Below are 24,932 nucleotides of genomic sequence, written 5' to 3'. Positions count from 1 at the left end.
CGTCTGTTTTCTGGAAAGTTGTTTTGCTGATAGATATGGAAGTAAACGTTTCGGTTGGAAGTTGCAGCAGTACAATGTGAGGAAAACCGAGTCGGAAAGTTGACTATTTGAGTTAGAGATTGAGAAAGGCAAAAGTTGAGGGCTATAGTGCCTGCAGAGTTACTAAGACTAGAGCCAACCTGTGATGAGCATTCAAGTCGCCAACAACAACAATATTGGCTGATGGATAAAGAGAGAGAGGGTTTGGTCAATTTGATCAGAAATAACATCAAAGAGTACAGTCTTGAGATGAAGGAGAATGATATAGAACAAAGAGAAAGGCGATAGAGTGAAGTGGTACTAAACAAAAGCACATAAAAGAATAGTCTGTGGATTCAAACCCAGTCTCCTGACAAATGGGTGAATTCTTACGAATGTAAATGCCCAGGCCAAACATGTGACTATTGAAGTCTTAACGAATTAAAGGAAGATAACCATCAACACTAAGATCACAAGATGAGACAGCTGAACTCAAATTAGTTTCTCAAAGAGCAAGTCAGTCTGGTGAACTTTGCAAGAGAGAAGACTCAACAGACGAAAAGTTACTTCAAAGACCTCGAATATTAGTGAATGATAGGTTTAGAGAACTTGGTGATGATAATGGTTTTTTGTGTTTTATAGTTTTATGTAGTTTATTCATTTTAAATGTGTTAAAGAACTTGACTCAAAGCATAGATAGTACTCAGTACACTACTTAATAGCCCAAGAAATTGCCTCATTACTATTAATAAACCCTAAGCCATAACAAAGGGCTCCAAATGTGGCCTTGACAATTCACACCAAAAGTACGAACAGGGACACCATCCATGCGCAACATGGCACTGTTAATACTTTGATATTTTTCAGCTGTTGATGGAATCAGCCTCTCTGAGAGCTACCAGCCGGTCTCAGAACCATAAAACTGAGTTTTAGAGCTGTACTATCATTTGGAGATAATAGAATGAGTTGCCTAGTCATAAAAACAGAGACACAAGCCATTGAGTCAAGAAGATCCAGCATTCAACATCCTAAACTGGAAACAATGTACCAAAGATACATCTGCGCCAGCCTAATAAATGAAGAAGGAGTGCGAGGCTGGTCAATAGATAGAATCTGTTTACCCCTTAAGTCTTTGTCTAGGAGGCCTTCTACAAGATAGTAGCCAGATGCACTTAACATCTGTCCAACATAAGTATTTTTATCTAGACACCATCTCTAGCCTTTACTTAACTGTTGATGGTAGTTCCTTCACATTAGACGTATTCGGTCTAATGTGAAGGAACTACCATCTAATGTGAAGGAACTACTATAAATTGCAACCATATTTGTTCAATGTGTCGATGAATGACTTCGTCATCAGTTAGGATTTCAAAATTGACTGGTCCCTTTTGTTTTTTAATCTGTCCTGGTATCCACTTCGGACCACTTCCGAAATTCTTTGCCATCACATTGTCTCCACAGTTGAATTGCCTCAAGTGTGTTTTCCTGTTACTGAGCCTTTCTGCCCTTTCTTGCTTTTCTTCCACACTGTTTTTTAGATTTTAGGTTTTAGGCTTTGAAGCACACAACATAATTTTCTTTTCATTAAAAGCTCTGCCGATGATATTCCGGTGGTTAAATGAGGGGTAATTCGGTATGAAAATAAGAATCAATTCACTGTAGATCATTAGAACTGCCTTGTTGAGCGGTCAACTTTTTCATCGTTTTTTCGAATGTTTGCACCATGCGTTCGACTTGCCCATTCGAAAAAGAATATGTCTTATTGAATTTCTTTCGACAAATTCAGCAAAAACAGCACTGCTAAACAAAGTTCTGTTATCACTAACAATCACTTCGGGAATCCCATGAACCGCAAATATACTTCTCAATTGCTCAATTGAAAAGTATATTTGCGGTTCATGGGATTCCCAATTGGTGTTTTCGGATTTGGCATTTTTCATCACTATTGCCTCAATCTAATTTGAATAAGCATCACATACGATTAAAAACATGTGTCCTAAAAATGGACCTGCATAATCAAGGTGTATTCTACTCCATGGTTTGCTTGGATATTCCCAATGGTGTATTGGTGCACTTTCAGGGCTTCTTTGATGCATTTCACACTGTCAACATTGGCATACTGTTTCCTCAGTCGATTCGTCCATATTGGCCACCACACATAACTCCTCGCTAATGCTTTCATGCGTACCACACCCAGATGGGCACTGTGTAACTCTTTTAATATAATCTCCTGTAATGATGCAGGTATTACAACCCAGCTTCCCCATATTAGAATTCCTCCTTCAACTTTTAACTCATATTTTCTAGCTACAAAAGGTTTAAATTCTGTTTCATTGGAAAACTGTAATCCACTAAGAACACCATTAAACACTCGACTTATGATTGGGTCTCATGTTGAATGGATTTTTACATCTTTGGCTGAGACTGGTATGCTGGATAGTTCCATCATTAAAATTACATTCTCTGCGACCGATGACTTGGTGTTTTTAATTGGTAATCTGCTCATGCAGTCTGCATTTCCATGTGTAGCCCCACTACAGTATTTCAAACAATAGTTGTAAGCAGAAAGGGTTAATGCCCAACGCTGACAACAGCGGTCATAGCTGGAATAGACTTTTCTTCAGCTATTAAACCTAATAAAGGCTTGTGATCCGTCACTATAGCAAGAAAGCTCTCATATAAATACTGATGCAGCTTCTTTTCGGCAAATACAATAGATAGTGCTTTTTTCTCAATTTGAGAATAATTTCGTTCAGCTACGGATAGCGTTCTAGATATGTAAGTAATCGCTCTGGATATTTGAGTAATTTAGGCGAACATTATTCCGCTTTGGCACTGTCAAATGCTATCTACTCTTTCATGCCCCACAACCAAGGAATGCCTTTTCTAAGAAGTCTATGGAGTGACTCCATGATCCTTGCTAGGTTTGGTAAATGTCTATGGTAATAGTTGATTGTACCAAGGAACGATTTTACTTGGGTAGTTTCTTTAGGTTCAGGAGCACTCCTGATTGCGTTGAGTTTGTCTTCAAGCGGTATAACTCCATCCTTTGTTAACTTAAAACCCAGATATTCAACTTCGGATGACATGAATACACATTTATTTTCTTTAGCTTTAGTCCTGTGTTTTCCAGAATTTGTAAAAACCTTTCAATGTTATTTTAATGCTCCTCATCCAACCAGCCCGACACTAAAATATCATCAACTCAAACTTTGGTAAATGGCAATTTGCTAATCAGCTTCTCAACTTCTCGTTGAAAAATTCAAATAGACCTCAATGAGTGTTTACTGCCAATAATTCACAGGAACTTTTATCAAGAAGTAAATGTTGATAGGCAAATGCTAAGTCCAGTTTTGTGAATTTTTGTCCTCAGTCGGGGATAACTATCGCATATTGCTGCCTGATTTACGGTCTGTTTATAGTCTCCACATAATCAAATGGTGCCATATTTTTTTAGAACTGGAACGATTGGAGCTGCCTAACGGGAATGACTTACTGGCCAGAAGATATCAAACAATCAAGTTCTGCATTTACTTTTTCTAATAAAGCATATGGTATATGTCGTGCTTTGCAAAACTTTGGTTTTATATTAGGCAGCAAAGGTATGTGTACCATTGTATCCTTAAATTGTACCAGCACATTTTGGAACACTGCAGAATGTTTTTTGACTAATGTATTCATCATGAATTGGGACTTCTTGGGATTCCTGAGCTTGCACAAAATATTTTTTCCAAATTAATTCTAATTTTTCTCAGCCAATTTCTGCCAACCAATGAAGGTCCTTTACCTGGAGTGATTATTAAAGTTAACAAACTAGTCTTCTATCTTGTGTTGGATCATTGTATTTTTGGACACCCTTTTCTTTTTACAACATTTCCCTGTGTGTCCCTTGTTGTGGCCAAAAAAAACACTCCTGATCTTTGAAAAAACATGCCTCTGGATTATGCTTGCTTTTGCAACAAAAACATTCACGTTCATAATGCTTTTCCAACATGATTTCGACTTTACTGATTGCTGCTGGGCTGGTTAGGTTATGAAGGCTTTGAATTATTGCTGCTTGATTTGCTGCTGCTTCCATAGTTAGTACAATGTTTAATGTTTTTTGTAAAGAAAGGTTAGATTTTTCACTTAGTAGTCTCCTTTGTATTAGAGAGCCGTTAATCCCACACACTATTCTGTCTTGTAGCATTTCATCCAATGTATTTTCATAAGCACAATGGGTGGTCAAAGCTCTAAGATTAGCAATAAATGTTGCTACTGATTCACTAGTGTTTCTATTTCTTGAATTGAATTTGAAACATTTGGCTATCGCATTTGGGGTTGAGCTCTTATGGTTGCTCATCAACTTGCATAACTCAGTGTATGACCTACCACTCATTTTTCTATGCTAATGTCCAGTGTCGTATTCAAAATGTTTTATCTTAAGAAATGCTATGCTACAATAGGGTCGCAAACACAACACATACAGCCTTCAACTTTTCAAGTCTTCTGTCAATCGTTTCCTTGCTCAATAACTCTTTTCTTCTAGTAACTCTAATAATTCTTTTTTTCTAGTTTTCCCAATTTAAGAGTGGTTGCTTGCAGCCTTGTTGGGATTGAATCAAAATTAAAAATATATATATGTAATGAAATAAAATATTATTGTATACTTGATCTATCCTGAGTTAAAACACCATGATTTTTATCAAAATATCACCTCCAAACTTGGTGCATAAAGTGTAACACACATAACACTATGGTTGAAATTATCATTCAACCATAGTCAATTATTTAAAGGTCAAATAGCAACTCTAAACATTTCTTTCTAGAAGCTAAAACCATGCCAATAACGCTGCCTATATCTGGAACAATATCTCTAAAAATTGACATTAAGGAAAGGCTATTCAATCACTTTTTAGTATTCTGCTCCTTGAATAAGTTTTTAATCTCTAAGTACTGTATCTAGAATAAGAAATACTTCAAGTTAGGGAAACCAGTCATATTTATAACTTTCGTTTCAGAAATACTAAATATGGGGTTATGTTGATTTTTACAAAGAGGCTCCCATTAATCTAACTCCCTATCAATTGAGGATGCGAAGAATAATAAATATCCACAAATTTCTTTAAGTTGATTTTCCAAGCTTAGTAGAAATCGATTATCAAGCTTATTAATAAGACGGTCCAGTAAAAGTTATAGAATGCTTAAAATGATTTGATATTAAAGATGGTGGTTATTATGATTATTTTGCTTACCATATGTTCTAGGCTTAAGTTTAACTTAAGTTTATTTACATTTAAATCTAAAGCTGATTCAAAAGCAATATTATACAAGTTATATTTTTTTTACAGTTTAAAACTGCAAAAAAATGCCAAGACCTTTCAATTTTTGAATCAAACATGTACAACAGCCATCAATTAGCTGTGCTTGACCAACAGAAAATAATTATTCAAAAATACTCTTGATTTTGGACTAAGGGCATCTTTAAATAATTAAGGAAAGTCAACAAACCTTGAAAAATCTTTAAAAGTGTTATAGACACTATCTATATATCTAATAACAGACACCTGTTCAAGATTGGAACAATCAGATGCTTCATCAAATAAAATTGAAAAGAACTTCATTTCAGAAAGAAAAGTCTCCTCAACAGCCTTCTAAGTTGATTCTCTGATTGACTCTCAACACCTTCAAAAAGTTGATTTTGTATGGTTTTAAATGCCTGTGTAGCATTTTTAGGAAATGATATTAAATGATCTTTTAAGATATATAGATATTTCCATCAAGTTTGCAACAAACTTTTTGAGGCCTCTCCTAAACTATAGGAGAGTCTCCTAAATTGTATTATAGTTGATTCTACAAATTTTTTGAGGACTCTCCTAAACTATAGGAGAGTCTCCTATATTGTATTATAGTTGATTCTACTGACAGTAGAATTAGCTTATAAGATCTTGTAAGAAGATTTTATTAGTTGATTCTACTGTCAGAAGAATCAACTAATAAGATTGTATTTAATTGAAGGTTAAATTTAAAGATTACAAATTGATTAAAAAGAAATAAAAATATTTTCTTTGTTTACATTTAGAGCAGAGAGCAATAGAAATTGTTTATATAGCTCTGTTGCAAAACTATTTAACTGTTGAATAAAATAAGAACGTTGTAACAGTAAGAACAGAAACAGTTGTATATAAGTAAACGTAGCTACAGTTATAAAAAGCATGTTACCTTTTATCTAATTATAGTTCATGAATACATAGTTAAAAAATTTACATACTTGAAAGTGACAATGTCTTGTTCTATTTTAACAGTCAACTATAGATTTTGGTTAAGCTACTTTTTATAATTTTTTAACTTTTAAATTATACTATAAGCGGTAAGATAAAAGAAGTAATTAATTTTAAAAAAAGTCACATTAACTTTTGAATGACACATATGTAAAAATATTTGTTACAAAAGTGACAATTATGTTTGAATGTTATGAATGATAATTATGTTTGATATAAGCGATATCTATATAAAATTTATATAACAATTTAAATAATATTTTTTTTCGTTAGTTAATATTTACTAATGAAAAAAAATCAAGTAAAATTTAAAATTTATTTTTATTTTTTCTTTGCTTTTTATGATCTTTGCTTTGAAGCAAAGATCATAAAAACATAATATAATAAAAAATATATAATTTTATTCTGATTAAAAAAATATATAATTTAATTTAGATTTAAAAAATATATAATTTAATCTTGATTTAAAAAATATGTTTAAGTTTATAAAAATTAAAGCTAATGCTTGGGTTTAACTGTCAAATCTAATTAAAAATATTATTAAATAATGTTCAATTTTTAAATTTTATCTGTTCTTCAAAAAAATCAGCTTTTTTTTATCGTAATTGCTTTTTTGATTTTCCTTCCTAAACATTTTTTTTTTTGCACTCAAAAGTAAATTTTAAATAAACAGCTGCATTAAAAGTTTGCACAAAACATAAGTTAAACTTTTTTTTTATAATGCAAGTTAAATCGCAGCAATTATTTTTTAATAAATGATATATTCAGCGATGTAATTTTAATAATAAAGTAATCAACTTTAAATAAATAAAGTAAATAAATTAATGCAATTTTTTTATTTGTTACTCACTAATTTTTTTTAAATAAAAAATCATTTCATTTTCAATCAAGAAATAATCATTTTAAAAACTCAAAAATTTAACCAATAAAAACAACTTTTTTCTAAATTCTTAACTTTTACCCCTTTAATGAGTTCTATATAATAAAAAAACACTGAAATTTAAAATTTTTTTGAACAAAATTGTTTTCCATTTCAGTGATGTATCAAAATTTACACCAAGATCACAATCATTTGTCAAATTGAATATTTCTGATCCATTAACTGTGTAATTGAATTTTATTTTGTTTTTACCGTAATGCATAACCACACAATTTACTATCATTCAGTTTGATTAATCAGTTTTCTGGCTATTCTTCTATATTATTTAAGTCTCTTTGAATTAATCTAGTGTCCTCAATTGAATTTACTGCTGATAAGAATTTGGTGTCATCTGCATATATTTTTACAGTGCTTTTGATTTTCTCTAGTATGTCATTGATATATGCTACAAAAAGAAATGGCCCTAGAATGGATCCCTGTGGAACACCACTTAATACGTTTCTGATACTGCATCGCCGTATTCACTTTAATACGTTGTTGATACTGCATCGCCTTGAACAACTCTTTGCATTCGATTATTCAAAAACGCATCAATCCAACTGAAAAATTTTCTTTTTATTCCATATGCGTTCAATTTTAACAAAGGTCGCTTGTATGGCACTGTATCAAATGCCTTTATAAAATCCAGCATCATAACATCCACAGGTATATTTTTTGATAAATTGTATGTGATTAAGTCTTTAAAAGAATTGGCGTACATGATTTCTGTTTCACAAAACCATGTTGACATTTTGTGAAACAAAATCCCAACATGGTTTTATGAAACAGAAATCAGATTACAGTTGTCAAAATTGTGAAACAGAAATCAGATAACAGTTGTCAAAAAATTTTTGCATTTCATTTCTTCTAACTTCTTCAAATATTTTGCATACTATTGATGTTATTGACACAGGTCTGTAGTTCAATGCCTTTAACTTAAATCCGTTTTCAAAAATTGGTGTCACATTTGCTGTACGTCACTGTAGAGGCAGATTACTTGTGTTGTAAGATGATTTGTAGATTAACGTAAGCGGCAATGCTACTAACTTTACACATTGCTTTAATAATTTATATAAATTGATATAAATTGCACCACATGCTTTGTATGTATTTAGTGATTCAAGTCGATTCAGAATATCTATGTAATCAATAAAATTGTCATTTAAATCAAGTGTGTGACTTATTAGTTTTTCTGCTATTACTGGCATTGTGTTGCTTTCATTTACAAAGGTGCTGTGAAATTGGTTGTTTAGAATATCTGCAATCTCATTTTGGTTATTTGTTACAGTACCATTAGTCTTAATATATACAACTATTCACAAGCAATCAAATTGTTACACCAATTAGTCATTTGCTATTTGCAATTTCACTCATAACTTTCTATTAAAATGATTTCCTACACAAATTTTAACTTTGTTTATTACAAAGTAATAAAAAAGTTATATATCTATATAAATAGATAGAATACTGATTGGACATTAATTTAAGGGGTGAATGTTCTCCAGAGTTTTTAAAAAATGGAACCACATATACCATTTTCCAGTAGACAGGAAAAAATTCAAATTTAAATTTGCAAGACTTAAATTTAAATGTCAAGATATGATTATAGTAATGAAAGCTTGAGTGATTTGAATGTCTAACAATGGGCTAATCTGTTTAACTGGAATGGCAGGAGGATTATGGTCATTACACTAAAGAGTCAAATTAGAAGAAAAGTTCTTTACAGATATTTTCGCCTTACCCTTATCATATTTGCAAATAGTTCTGCCTTATCCTAAAGTCTTACTTACTTAACAAAGTGCATTAACAAGAATGTTAGACATACAACTTTGCACTTTATATGACCTTCTAAGACATTTCTAATTACAATTTATATAAAGAATTTAACAAAATATTTTAGATGTGAAAATCCAAAACTAAAGTATACTTTCAAATATAATACTACAGAAACAGAGGTCATTCAATATAAACTAAATACAATGTCATTCAATGACTCCTTCACAATTGACTTAAGCGTTTATATTTTGAACAATTTCAAATGAAGTAAAAACATTGAAATAATAGTTAAAAAAAAATTTAAAAATTGAAAGAAAAACAAAAAATTAATTCTTACCACACAAAACTTCAAACATAGTATTCATACTTTTGTGCCATACTTTGACCTAAGATATTTTGTATACAAAAAATTGTAGTCTGTTTTTCGTGAAAAAACTGATTGATTAGAAATTAATTTATGAAACTCGATTTCATTTTTACACCCATCTTTTTAGAAAACTCATGATTTGCCAATCCTGGTGTATAACCATTCTAAATCAATGAATCATTTACTACACTTAGAATAAAATTAATACAGAGCTAGAATCAGTCACAAACAGTTATGCAACTGACAAAAACGTGACGACCTAAAAATATTAACCGCAAAATTGAAAAAGTATATAAACTAAATAGTTAACAATAAAATTAATAATAAAATTAATAATAATAATAATACAGTAATAATCATTGTAACAGTAGTATTAACAATAATGATCATAATTATAATAATAACAGTAGTAATTTACAACAGTAACAATAATAAAATAATAATGTCAATTATGGAGATAATAATATTTAAACAATAAAAATAAACAATAAAATAAATAAAAAAACATAAACAATGCAAAGAAGTTGTCATTTAAATTATAAATAATACCATATTAGCTATTTCTACATTTATAGATTCAGTCACTCTCAAACACACACACACACACAAACACACAAAGACATACGTATACACTATATATATATATATATATATATATATATATATATATATATATATATATATATATATATATATATATATACAGATATATACATATATATATACACACATACATATATACATATACACATACACACATATATACATACACCTACATACACACATTTAAATACGCATACATATATATATATATATACATATATATATATATATATATATATATATATATACACACATACATACACACACATACATACATATATACATACATACATACACACATATACACACATAGATACACACACATACGCCTATACACAACACACATACATACTGTATGTAAATATGCATGCACGCATGTATGTATGCATGATACATACATACACACACACACATATTTACATACATATATACATACATACATACATACATACATACATACATACATACATACATACATATATATATACATACATACATACATATATACTTACATACATACATACATATATACATACATACATACATATATACATACATACATACATACATACATACATACATACACATATACACACATACATACACACCCACACATATACACACATACCTTTACACATACATACTTTATGTACATATGCATATATGCACACACACATGTATGTATATATGCATGATACATACATACATACATACATACACACACACACGCGCACACATATACACATATGTATGCATGATACATATGCATGATACATGATACACATACACACACACATATGCACAGATGTATGCATGATACATACATACACACACACACACACATACATGCATACATACATACATACATACTTACATACATACATACATACACACATATACACACATACATACACACCCATACATATACACACATACGCCTTTACACATACATACTGTATGTACATATGCATGTATGCACGCACACATGTATGTATGTATGCATGATACATACATATATACATACATACATACATACATACATACATACATACATACATACATACATACATACATACATACATACATACATACATACATACATACATACACACACATATACACATACACATATATACATATACAACATACACAATCACACATATGCATATATGTAAATAAACACATATAAATAAGTTAACACATTATACATACACACATACATACACACTCAGGTTCATACAAATATGTACATATATGGAACAGAAGGGTAAGGAGTAGAAAAGGAGATAACTGAATAGGTTTAAAACAAGGGAAAACTAAAAGCTGTAATATTTTAGAAAAATAGACAGAATTAAATGAAGATATAAGATAGTGATAATACTGAGTTAAAATTTTATTGAGTGTTTTTATGAAGGATAAATTTTTTGATATTGGCAATGAAAGCATTTTTAGTAATATTTGGGAGATTTGTTTTTATTGAAAGTGGCAGAGAGTTCCAAGAGTGAATTGATTGGTATTCAGTAGATTGAATACCATATTTGCTAGTTTTTTTTTATTTGAAGGGAGAGCGAGATTATAACAAGATATTGATCTAAGTTTGTATTTATGAATATCACTTGTAAATTTAAAATAGCTGTTGAAAGCAATAGGCATAGTATTATGAATGATATCCCACAAAAAAACACAGTTTAACAAGTAGATGAGTTCATCTAACTTCAAAACATTTGATAAACTATACAATAAGTCTGGATTAAAATTAAATAACAATAAGCCTGGATCAAAATGATTATAAATCAAAGATGAGATATCTGTTCGTATGTCATTGAATGATAATGATTGGAATGAATTTATCATAAACTCCTTATTGCATAATACTATTATGTCTTTGACTCTACCTTTAGCTCCTCTGTATTTTTAACGTTAATAAATAGTGCGCGGAAAGATTCACGGATTGATGTCATTTATTGATTAATTCTAATTTATATAAAAGATAAAACATTTATAACCGAGAAATTATAAGAACAATTTCTTTAACCTCAAATAATACCTTCATTATAAAAGAAAGTACAAAAATTATCGCAAGCTACCTATCAATTCTTACTTAAACATTGCATGTTGAACACAAAATCAAAAGAGTGCGACCCTACCAGGACTCGAACCTGGAATCCCCTGATTCGTAGTCAGATGCCTTATCCATTGGGCCATAGGGCCACGAATAACCGGGAAATTAGTTAATATTAATACATAAATTTTGAAAATCAAATTAAGTTAAAAAGTAATATTTAAATATAAAAACTGTTGATATACAGAAAAATAATTCCGAACAGCTTTACCTCTATTATTGTTACCAATATGTTATTTTCGTGGGATTTTCAAAAGGAAAACTAATTATTAAATTGGAAAACAAGGCTAATGAGAATATGAAAAAAAAATTTTTAATAAATGTTGATAATATGAATTTTTTAATTGCAAGTAAAACACTTTTTAAAATCCTGAAAAACTAACTACTTTAAAAAAAAAGTAAATTAAATCGCATGCTACATAGATCTAGTTAGACGGTTTTTTTTCAGATAAATGATCACCGACTTTGACGGTGATTATTTATCTAAAAAAAAAATCAATACTTTGTAAGATATTTAAAAAACAGTACTTTTTGGCATAATTTAAACGCCTCTCAAACTCCGAATAGATTTTGGAACGCTTTTTTTGTTTGTTTTATTTTTTTGTGCGTAAAAGTTGGCGTTTTTACATGCAAGTAATTAACAACAATTTTTAACAATTGGCACGAACTTAAAAACTAATAAACGTTCAAAAAAATACAAGTTTGTTATAACTGCTCATGCTCATTTCAATTTATTTTTGCGTTTGACCAATACAATAGCACGTCGGGGCGTAGTGATTAGGCAAATATTGTCTTCTTTTAGCCCCGGCCATGTTGATTTTTTATTTATATAACTCGCAATCGGTAACGGATCCATATTTCTCATCCCACCCCTACCACCCCTCCGTAGACAACTTTTTTTGATGTTTGAGCTAAGCATCTTTGAAACATGAAGAAAACTCCATATTTAAGTATGTTTATATATATAATAAATGAGAATGCTGTGCAAAAAATTGCGGTGATTGGAGACTGGTAACAACAAAAAAAAGTATATATATATATATATATATATATATATATATATATATATATATATATATATATATATATATATATATATATATATATATATATATATATATATATATATATATATATATGAATATATATATATATATATATATATATATATATATATATATATATATATATATATATATATATATATATATATATATATATATATACTTAAAGATGGAGTTTTCTTCTTGTTTCAAAGTTACTTAGCTTAAACATCAAAAAAAGTTGTCTACGGCCTTGCCCTGGATCCATCACAGCACGGCATTGAATACTTTTTTTATTGACGAAATAAAATTTAAAAAAAATAGTTTTGATTTTTTTAAATTCTATATTAATAACCCTGCTATTTTGTCATTTCACACAAAAATCTTTACTTTGTACTTTGTATGCTTTTTACAAAAGATTGATTTTTGAATTCTTTAACAAAAATTGAAGACACGACAGTGTTTTGTTGGTGTAGACACTATAGTGTTTTTTTGATCTGTAGACACTATAGTGTTTTGTTGATTTTTTGATTAGCCATAATGTTTTCAGAATTATATTATCTTGAGTTTGTTTTTCATAAAAATTTTGATGTTTAATCTTTAAGCTTTTAAAAGAAATACCAAGGTTGAGAAGACCCAAAAAGGCAGCAAATATTTATCCCCATAAAGCCGAAGACTGTTCGACAATTGATATTTTGAAATTCATAGCAGAATGGGACTTCATTATGTCTCTCCCAATACTCTCACTAAGCCCACAACTATTTCTTACTATTTGTGTGTCTGTGGTTTCGTGTGAGAAGAGACTTTTAAAATTGAAACTTATAAAGAACTACCCAGTAAACACAGATTGGTTCAGAATTGGTCAATATTTAGTCGAAAAATGAATAAAACGTTTAGCGACCTATTATTGACTAAAAACCGACGCTTGATTTGAGATGCATTTCAAACTTTTATATATATATACGTTTACTAAACGTCGATCTAACGTTTAGAATATCGACTTACATTAATCAAAATATTGTAAACCTTTCATCGACCTTAATTAAACATAAACATTTATGGATTTAAAATCTATGCTTTATATCTTTTAATATATATGTTTATTAAACACACTTACCTTCCTAAATGCCTACAAATGCGACACTCTTACCTTCCTAAATGCCTACAAATCAATAGACTCCGATGTTTTGGAAATTATTGATGGCAACATTGACACAGTTAAAAAATATGAGTTGCTGGTCTCTCGTTATGAAAGTCCAGCTGGAAGAACTTTTTTTGTAAACTTTATAAACAGATTAAATTCATTTTGTAAACGTTAGTTTAAAATGTGAAGTAGTAGGTATTCATCTTTGCAATAATCAAGAGGTTTAATAACTAAATATTTATTTTTATATTTTAGATGCATTTTAGCTTAATTTAGCTACATTTTTTTAAGAAAACTGGTGGAACAGAGCTGGTAAAAATCACTCCATATGTTATGTTGTGACGTTACTAATTTTTTAACATCAAAAATAAACATGGATGGTACAGGAAATTTCGGAAACTTCTATTCAGAAAATCCTCTGTATGTAAAGTTTTTCTGTGTTATTCCAGTTTTGAATTATGAATTTACTTTTAAAATGCTAACTATTTTACCCGAGTTTTTTGCGGTTACAAATCAGGTTACGAAATCAGACGATCAGGATACGAATGTAGAAGATGATGTTGCACAAACAGGTGCATGATAAACAAGCGATAGAGGGTATTCAAGGAAGATATTTGAATGCATAAACCAGAGAAAACAGTGATCGAATTTATTTGTTTATGAGTTTATTATTTTATTAGTAATTTTTAACTTAACCTTAATTTAAACTTTTATTTTCTGCTAATGGGATGAAAGTTAAAAAATATTTAATAGAAATCTTTACTATAAAAATTCAACTTCAAAAAGCTTGATCGTTTAATTTTTTTAATTATCAAAGCATAAACAAGTATAGTGCACAAACACTTTTCTCTAAATCCCCACTATATTGAAACGTCTTATATAAATTTATAACTTTATTTTTATTTTTTTTTATTTATTTTTTTTCTTTCGGCATTTTCCGTTTAGGGGTCGCCACAGCGGATCAAACTCCTCCATCTAGCCCTGTCGTGAGTGTCCTCCACTGACACACCAGCCACTCTCATATCCTTCACCACTGCATCTATAAACCGCCTCTTAGGTCTACCTCTCCTCCTCTTACCTGGAAGTTCCATCCCCAAAACCTTCCTGCCAATATAGCTTTCTGTCTCCTCTGTACATGTCCAAAACATCTCAATCTTGATTCTCTAACTTTATCTCCAAAACATGCTACATGTGCTGATCCTCTAATAAACTCATTTCTGATCCTATCCTTCTTCGTCACCCCAAATGAGAATCTTAACATCTTCATCTCAGATACCTCCATCTCCCTCACTTGTCTCTTTGTCGGTACCACTGTCTCCAGTCCATACAACATAGTAGGTCTCACTACTGTCCTATAGATCTTACCCTTCATTCTAGCCGACACCCTTCTATCACAGATCACACCCGACACTTTGTGCCATTCACACCACCCTGCTTGCATTCTCTTCTTTACCTCTCTTTCACTTCCTCCATTACTCTGTACCCTCGACCCTAAGTAGGTAAACTCGTCAACCTTCACCGAATCAACTCCTTGTAACTGGACCTGTCTACCGTCTGGCCTCTCATTCACACACATGTACTCTGTTTTACTTCTGCTCACTTTCATTCCCCTGCTTTCCAAAGCATACCTCCATCTTTCCAAGTTTACCTCCACTTGCTCCCTACTCTCACTACAGATCACAATGTCATCAGCAAACATCATAGTCCAAGGGGACTCCTGTCTAACTTCGTCTGTCCATGACAATTGCGAACAGGAAGGGACTCAGGGATGATCCCTGATGTAGTCCTACCTCCACTTTAAACCTGTCTGTCATTCCTACTGCACATCTCACTGCTGTCACACTGTTCTCATACATGTCCTGCACCACCCTCACATACTTTTCCGCTACTCCTGACCTCCTCATATAATACCACAGCTCCTGTCTCGGATCTCTATCATAAGCTTTCTCTAAGTCTACAAACACACAATGTAACTCTTTCTGTCCTTCCCTATACTTCTCCATTAACACTCTCAAAGCAAACATAGCATCTGTGGTGCACTTAGATGGTATGAAGCCATACTGCTACTCACAGATCTCTACTTTTCCTCTAAGCCGAGCTTCCACTACTCTTTCCCAGATTTTCAGGCTGTGACTGATCAACTTTATTCCCCTGTAATTACTACAACTCTGAATGTCGCCCATATTCTTGAAAATTGGCACCATTATGCTATGTCTCCACTCCTCAGGCATCTTCTGACCTTCCAAGATTCTGTTAAATAACCCTGTCAAAAACTCCACTGCTATCTCTCCGTGTCTCCACTGGAATAATGTCCAATCCAACTGCCTTATCACACTTCATTCTCCGAATTGCAGCCCTTACTTCCTCCTTGCTCACCTGGGAACCTTCTGATTCACAACCTCTGTCTTTTCTAACCTTCCTTTCCTAGCATTTTCTTGATTCATCAGTTCCCCAAATACTCCTTCCACCTTCCCAAGACACTCTCCTCACTAGACAACACATTTCCATCTTTATCGTTAATCATCCTAACCTGCTGCACATCCTGCACATCACGGTTTCTCTGTTTGGCCAATCTGAACAGATCCTTTTCCCCTTCCTTAGTGTTCAACTTCTCATACAGATTACTATATGCCTTTTCTTTAGCTTTTGCCACTGCTCTCTTTGTCTTGCCACACATCTCCTTGTACTTCTGTCTACTTTCTTCATCTTGCTGGAGATGCCAATTCTTTTTAGCCAACCGCTTTTCTCTTAAACTTTCCTGAACTTCCTCATTCCACCACCACGTCTCCTTGTCTATCTTCTTCTGTCCTGATGTCACACCAAGAATCTTCCTACCCACATCCCTCACTGTATTTGACGTCTCATGTCAGGTATCCAGAACACCACCACCCAGTGCCTGTCTCACCTCATTCCTGAACTTTACACAACAGTCCTCATCCTTTAACTTCCACCACCTGATTTTAGGTTCTGTTCTCACTCTCTTCTTCTTCCTCACCTCCAAAACCATCACACATATCACCATCCTATGCTGTTTAGCTACACTCTCTCCTGATACCACCTTACAATCACTAACCTCTTTCAGGTTTCTTCTCCTACAGAGGATAAAGTCGACCAGTGTGCCTCTTCCCCCACTCTTATACGTCACCCTGTGCTCTTCCTTTTTCTTAAAATAAGTGTTAACTACAGCCTTTTAGCTTTTTAGCAAAATCTACCACCATTTGTCCTCCTGTATTCCTTTCTTTAACCCCATACCTTCCCATCAACTCCTCGTCGCCACTGTTCCCTTCACCAACATGTCCATTAAAATCTGCTCCAAGAATCGTTCTCTCTTTAATAGGAACCTGTAGAACAACTTCATCTAACTCTCTCCAGAATTCTTCTTTCTCCTCCTTATAACAACTTACCTGAGGAGCATAAACACTTATGACATTCATCACCACCCCATCAATTTCTAACTTTACACAGATCACTCTGTATAAATTTATAACTTTATATATAGTTTTATAAAATAAAAGTATAGTATTAATAGTATTGTATAAAAGTTTATTAACATTTTATAATAGTTACAAAAAATATAAAAAATAAGACCTTTTATAACAATATCTTAATTATAAATTTCATTACTTTAAAACTATATCTTATTTATAAACTTCAAGACCTATATAGGTCTTATTACTTATTTAAAGTTAAAAAGTTATATCGTAATTTTAATTTATATTTGTTTAAAACTTAAATAAATTGAAATTACGTTAACTAAATCAAAGAAACTATTAGACAAGATCTAAAAGTTTAATATACGTTTACTTAGACTAAATCTAAACGCTTTATATTCGTATAATAATTCGTATAATAATAAATTATAAATAATAGACGTCTAAAATACGTTTGAATAAAGACGTTTTATGGACGTTTGTTCTAAACGTAAACTTGGATTTCATTCTAAACGGATAATCCACCAAATCCGAACGTTTTGTCAAAGCGTTGTTTTGACGTTTAATAGACGTTTGTGTGTTTATTGGGTATTTACGATCAACCATGGGACAATCGAGGCTTTCTAATTTGGCTCTATGATCAATTGGAAGTGATATCCTGAAAGTTATTGATTTTGACAATGTTATTATGTTTTGTTTAGATATGATGCAATATATATAAATTACATACTTTACAAATACAAACAAGGCTTCTAAAAGAAGATCCATTGTGATCTTTTATTAAAAGCCTTGTTTGTATATGTTTTAGTAAGCGTTAGAAATAATATGTTTTAGTAAGCGGTAGAAAAATAATTATATACATATATAAAAACTAAACTTATTGTATACTTTTAAAAGCTTTAAAATAAACTTTTTATTTTAATTAACTTTTGAAAACTTTAAGGCAGACGTTGCGCGAATCGCTATTTATCGAAGAATTGGATATCAGTAACGATCTAAATAACAATTAGAATACCTGCTTGAGATGTGTTAATTTATTACCATTGGTATAAAAAGATTTAAAAATATGAGATGACTTAAATATATGAAATAACGAACTTACTATGACCCATATAATTGTTACTGAATATTAATACTACTGGTCATGTTAAGTCATTCCACACCTACCATTTTAATAATTTCGCTTTATTTAAATAACTTTTAAAAAAGAGCGAAATATAAAAATCTTTGTTTTGAGTTAACGACTAACTTTCAATACTTTACAACTTCTATATATATATATATATATATATATATATATATATATATATATATATATATATATATATATATATATAAAAGGGGACGGACCTTATTATTTTTTTCTTTAATAAATTTCTATTGGTCTTTTTCAGACCATCTGATGCTTAATAGGACTCTTACCCTGTCAACTTTAAGGAAAATTAAAGTTTTCATGTAAAATACGCGTACGCTTAATCTTTTACTAAGCAAATTAAAGCCTTAAACTCTAACATGATATATGCGCAACAATTTTCTTACGGCGTTTTCATGTTTTTATAAATTTTAAAAAGCTTTTGTTTGTTATAGTATATAATATTTTTATATATACTATTCCTATAATATCTATAGACCTATAAAAATGTTTTACTTTGTATTCTAGAAAATTGGAAAAGATTTAAAAAAAAAATAAAGTGTTTTAAACCCACGTGAAGTACTTTGGCATGCTATAATGTTATCTTTTAAACACTGTTTAATAAACAAAAGAATTTAACAGATTTGAAAAACTTTCTTCTTGATATTGATAAAGCTGAGTGTACTCCAGAAATCATGACACTTGCACCAGAAAGTAGGGAAGTAGGTGCTCATATTGCTGGATATATAGCAAAAAAACTTAAAAAACGTTTTGGTACATGTTGTAAAGAATTTTTATGTTGTATCAATATATTGATGAAAGCAATCCTGATCATACTTTCTTAACAATTATTTCTAGGGGTGGTCTCACTATTCCTTCACCATCACTTTTGGATTATGTTTGCACATCCTTTGCTATGATTGACTACTCTTATAACAAAATAAAGAAGTTTAATTTACATGCACGACAAGCTTTAGAATATTTTATAAACCACTTTTATGACTCTTTTCAGACTTTTTCTTCTCCCATGCATGAGAAAATCGGGATAAAACTTGCTGGAAGAACTGTTATCAACATTTTTCTTAATAATAAAAAAATTATCTCTACCAGCGAAGTAGCTGTTGATCATGTAAAATCTTTTAAAAAGAAAAAATTTGAGAATGTTTAATAAATTATTTATAATATAATTATTTTATTTTTTAATAAAAAAAAAAAAAAAATTTAATATTTTTTATAACTGTTCTTATTTCTTACATTGTTTTTACTAATTCTAAATTTTAAAATAAAGACTCTTTTTATTTATTTATTTCTTAATTAATGTTCGTTTAATATCTAAAATTATGAATATATACAACTTTAGTGGACTTTTTAAATTTAGAAAGTAAAATAATTTTGAAAATGTTCAAAATGTATTAAGTTTATGAAGCATTACGATTTTAAAAACTGGCCTTCTATTTTTTTCTTCAAAATGCAAAATATCCGGCCGTATAAATAAAGTAGGCCATGAGATAAAATACAAATCATGACGGATTGTGGTTTCAAAAAAATGCCTAATATCCTTCTAAAACTAAAGATATTTTTATTTACACATTTATTAACAAATTAACATAACATCAGTGGCGGATCTATATATGGGCTAATAGGGCTAAAGCCCGGGGCCCCGAATAGTAAGGGGCCCGTATGAAAAGAAAAATTTTACATATTATCGTGAATATTCATTTATCAAATGTAAAAGTGGTTAAGTAATTAATTATTTCAAACATAAGTAAGTGTATGTGAAAATTCAAGCGAACGAAAACTAAATTTTTTAGAATAGAGAATAAAAATTGTATTGGCATTGTTATCGCTACGATGATGTTAAAATGCTTTTGTATTGAAAAATTGTTAAGTGTCTTTGCTAGCTTTTGTAAAAATAGTGCACCTGCGACTCAGCTTTGAATGATTAAGTTTATTTTTGTGCAAATTCCACTGATTATTTTTCATTCGCTCGGTATTAAAATTATAACATATTAAATAAAATTTATATAAATTTTATTTCTATATAGGTTTAACGATGACGGGTCGTAAATATAAAAGTGGGTGTCAAAAAAGAAAATTAGCAGAACAGAAGCAAGACGCAATAAAAAAATGTAAAACATTAACCAACTTCTTTTCAATCCAATCCCAGATCGACGAAACATCTTCAGCTCAAATTAAAGATAAAAATAATGATCAAAATGTTTCAATATTTGAATCATCAGAAATTCAAACATCCCCATACATCGTTGAACTGCCCTCCGAAGATAATTTTTGTAATTTGGGCACATGGCCGGATATATTAAATAGCGATTTCATTAATTTTTGTTTAACCAAAGATACGACATATTTTCAAAATATTGGTTTCCATAAACGTGATTATGCAGCTTTGTGCAGAATTTCAAAAACACAAAATCGATATTTTTCCGAAGAACTATTTAAAAAACGGCTTAAAAATGCACAGCCAGTGTCAAGAAATTGGATATGTTATTCGAAAAGCACAGGAAACATATATTGTTTAATGTGCAAATTATTTTCTATAAACGTACAAGCATTTTCCAAAGGGTTCTCTGATTGGAAACATGGAGAGGAATATGTCATACTCCACAAAAATTCTACGCCGCACAAGAACGCCGTTATAAATTGGACAACGCGAAAAGAAAGGAAAAATACAATCGATAAACAAATAATGCAAGAATTAGAGCAGGAATCAGATTAATTTTATAAAATTTTGAAGCGTGTTGTTGCTGTTGTTAAGTTTTTGAGTGAACGAGGTTTAGCATTTCGTGGTCACAATGAAACATTTAGTGTTCCAAATAATGGCAATTTTATGGGCTGTTTGGAATTGATTGCTGAATTCGATCTGTTTCTTAAAGAGCACATACAGAAATGTTCAGGAAAAAAACACTCTGTTTCTTACCTAACCAAAACTGTGTATGAAGAAATTATTACATTAATGGCGAAAAAGTAACAAAAACAATTATAGAGGAAGTCAATTCGACAAAATATTATTCGATTGTTGTTGATTCAACCCCGGATGTGGTGCATGTTGATCAACTCGCTATTATACTAAGATATTGCTATCAAGGTGATGTATTCGAGTGATTTTTAACAATTACCCCAATCACTTCACATACTGGAAAATCTCTACTAAATGTAGTCAAAACAATATTAGATACAAATAATTTGTCCATCAAAAATTATCGCGGCCAATCATACGACAATGCCGCCAACATGTCAGGCCAATATAACGGCTTACGGGCACTACTGCAGAAAGAAAATCAGTTGGCAGAATATACACCGTGTGCAGCACATAGTTTAAATCTGATAGGGATAGAAGCCGCAAAAGTTGTGCATGAAGTTGTAATATTTTTTGGTACAATTTAGCAATTATTTGTGTTTTTTTCAAGTTCTACTAAAAAATGGAATGCAATTACCGACGCTTTAAAATTAAATGAGAAAACGCACACCCTAAAAAAATTAGGCAAAACCAGATGGTGCAGCCATTATGAAGCTGTTAAAGCTTTAAAAAATAATTATGAAGAAATTTTAACGGTTTTAAAATCAATTGCAAACGATGACCAAGAAAAAATGGACCAAAGAGAAGAAGCGAAATTTTTCAAAAATGACTTCATTGGAAAATGGAATTTTGGTTATTTTTTGGGAACAAATTCTGGAAAGAATTAATAAAGTAAATAAAAAATTACAGACAGCCGGACTAGATTTGTCAGACGCTTCCGCTCTTCTTTCATCACTTGAAGGATTCATTAAAGAAAAAAGAAACAATATCGACATCGAATCGACCCAATACGAGATATTAGCAAAAACTTTGACTAATTACCTTAGTTCGAAATATAAAGATAAAAGAAAAAGAATACTAAGATACTCAGACGGTACAACAGGGTGTGGGAGCAAATTAACAAGGAAAAAAAAATTTAAAATTGAAATCTTAAATGTCGTTTTGGACAAATTTCATAATGAATTTCAAAAAAGAAAAAATATATACAAGGAAAATTCTGAGAATTTTAAATTCTTATTTGATATTGGAAACAAGAAAACAAAAATAATAGATGAATCCAGTATGCAGAATGCATGTAAGTTTTATAAAGAGGATATTGAAGATTTTGCCACGCTGAAAAACGAATGCATTCATTTTAAAGAATATATTAACATAATTGTAGTTAACGAGCAAAGCCAAATTAATTGTGCTGAAATTTTAAAAATAATTTATGACAAACACCTTATCGATACTTTTCCGAAGTTGTACACAGTAATGAAAATTTTCCTTACAATGCCTATAACCAATTGTGAAGCAGAAAGATCATTTTCCAGAATGAGCTATATTAAAAATAAGCAAAGAAATACAATGAGTGATGACAGATTGGCTGATTTAATGCTTCTATCCATAGAACATAAAATTACAATGTCATTAAACTACGATGAGGTTATAAAGGAATATGCCCTAATAAAGGTTCGAAAACTGCGTTATTAAAAATCTTAAAATTAAATAACTTGTTTTTGTTATGAATTTATTATGCTTAAATATTTATATTTATTTTTAAATATTTCATTTTATTTAAATAATGAACCGAAAATAATCAATTAAAAATCTTTATTCGTGTAGGGCTAGGGCCCCTTGCTATTTTTAGGCCCTGGGCCCCCAAAAAGCTAGATCCGCCACTGCATAACATAACAATTTTTAATAATTTTCACTTGTATGTCTATGTTGAACAAACGCGTTATCTGATTAATCTAAAATAAGTAATCAAAAAATACACCATATGTATTAGGTACGTGCGTATCTAGCTTTTTGCGGCACCGATTTTAAAGAAAAAAACTGTGACCTTTTTTTACACAGCGTGCTCGAAGTCGGTGTAGTAAGGATGTATTTATTTGTCTTTTTTTTTTTAGAATTTTAAATCAGCTTAGACTATTAAAAAAGTAGAATGTTTTATGTTGAATAAATTATGTTTTTTTTATACAGTTAATAAATTTTTCAGTGATTTTAAATTTCGTTTTTGTTCTGGAAGTGCATTGACATTGAAGACATGTTGATACATTTTAAAAATTTTCCAGTAAGATGTATAAATCAATTTTCTATTTACCTGCCAAATTTCAATTAAAAAAATTCATGCGCAAATGCCTATTTTTCCACCCAGTGGAGGTACCATTTCCACCTCTTTTATTGTTACTGTTACTGTTACACTTTATTAAACTGTTTCTGCTACTTTTACTTCTTGTTATAAATTCTGTTGTTTTTTTTTTACAGTGATTTTTGTTAGTTTTTAAAATTTCGTTCCTGCTCCGGAGATGCATTAATAATGAAGACATGTTGGTACACTTTTAAAATTTTCCAGTCATCTGTACAAATCTATTTTCCATGTACCCGCCAAATTTCATAAAAAAATAGGGTATGCCCACATACCCTATTTTTCCGTGCAGTGGAGGTATGTTTTTCCATTTTTTACATAGAATTAAAAATATTTTGTTATTTTAATTCAAAACTTTTTAAATAACGTTATTAAATCGTTTTGCACATTTCACTAAAGCAAAATTATGCACAAATTGACAATGAAGATCTTTTACAAAGCCACCGTTAACCAAACGCGAGTTTTATACTTCGGTTGTATTTTTCTTAAGCAATCCTTCATAAAAAGTAATGTTACTTAAATGAGCATAACTTTTTGTAACTAATCTTTTTCCATAAAATTTTCACCATTTTATCATAAATTCAAAGCTCTTTCGATCCATATATAATACTTTAATAAATAAATGGTTTGAAATTTTTACGCATGTATTTGTTGGAAATCAATTAATTTACTCATAATAACAAAACAAAAAATATAAAGAAAATCATTTATTTGCAAAAAAATTAAACTAAATTTGAATTATCAATTACTAATTTGGAGATTAGCCAACTACAAACATACTAATTATAGATGCAGCGCATTTTTTCCCCCACCACTCCCTTTTTCTCCTCATACTATACTTTCTACAGGACCGCACTTTAAAAAAAAATTAAAAAAAAAATGGAGGAGGGGGGGGGGGGTTTGCCCTGAATTAAGGCCCAAACCTTATGTGCCTTATGAGAATGTGCAATTA

General features: G+C 30.6%; 4 protein-coding genes, 1 long non-coding RNA gene and 1 other non-coding gene across 7 annotated transcripts in view; 2 read left to right on the top strand and 4 right to left on the bottom strand.

Moving 5' to 3' along the window:
• LOC136083580 (uncharacterized) overlaps positions 1–9,496 on the bottom strand; it is a 56,465-nt gene extending 46,969 nt beyond the window's left edge. For both annotated transcript variants that reach the window (XR_010639918.1, XR_010639919.1), the window contains exon 1: positions 9,311–9,496. This is a non-coding gene — a long non-coding RNA (uncharacterized LOC136083580). The remainder of the gene's footprint in view (positions 1–9,310) is intronic.
• Positions 9,497–12,081: 2,585 nt separating this feature from the next.
• Positions 12,082–12,154, bottom strand: trnar-acg (transfer RNA arginine (anticodon ACG)). Its single transcript has one exon. It is a non-coding gene; the product is annotated as a tRNA-Arg (tRNA).
• A 3,137-nt stretch (positions 12,155–15,291) lies between these two features.
• Positions 15,292–15,951, bottom strand: LOC136082953 (uncharacterized). The gene has a single exon (XM_065802371.1). The coding sequence runs from the start codon at positions 15,949–15,951 to the stop codon at positions 15,292–15,294; it is 660 nt and encodes a 219-aa protein (XP_065658443.1).
• Positions 15,952–16,695: 744 nt separating this feature from the next.
• Positions 16,696–18,451, bottom strand: LOC136082952 (uncharacterized). Its single transcript, XM_065802370.1, has 3 exons — positions 18,414–18,451; positions 17,505–17,723; positions 16,696–17,083 (listed from the first exon to the last, which is right to left on the bottom strand). Exons 1-3 carry the CDS (start codon positions 18,449–18,451, stop codon positions 16,696–16,698), a joined length of 645 nt encoding a protein of 214 aa, XP_065658442.1.
• Positions 18,452–20,868: 2,417 nt separating this feature from the next.
• LOC136082951 (zinc finger MYM-type protein 5-like) lies at positions 20,869–21,549 on the top strand. Its single transcript, XM_065802369.1, has one exon. The coding sequence runs from the start codon at positions 20,869–20,871 to the stop codon at positions 21,547–21,549; it is 681 nt and encodes a 226-aa protein (XP_065658441.1).
• A 906-nt stretch (positions 21,550–22,455) lies between these two features.
• Positions 22,456–23,322, top strand: LOC136082950 (52 kDa repressor of the inhibitor of the protein kinase-like). The gene has a single exon (XM_065802368.1). It carries the CDS (start codon positions 22,456–22,458, stop codon positions 23,320–23,322), a length of 867 nt encoding a protein of 288 aa, XP_065658440.1.
• The last annotated feature ends 1,610 nt before the right edge of the window (positions 23,323–24,932 follow it).

Source organism: Hydra vulgaris, chromosome 08 (genome assembly GCF_038396675.1).
Source record: "Hydra vulgaris chromosome 08, alternate assembly HydraT2T_AEP".
Taxonomy (NCBI): Eukaryota; Metazoa; Cnidaria; class Hydrozoa; order Anthoathecata; family Hydridae; genus Hydra; species Hydra vulgaris.
Note: the sequence above shows the minus strand (reverse complement) of the source record. Positions and strands in the feature narration are given on the sequence as shown.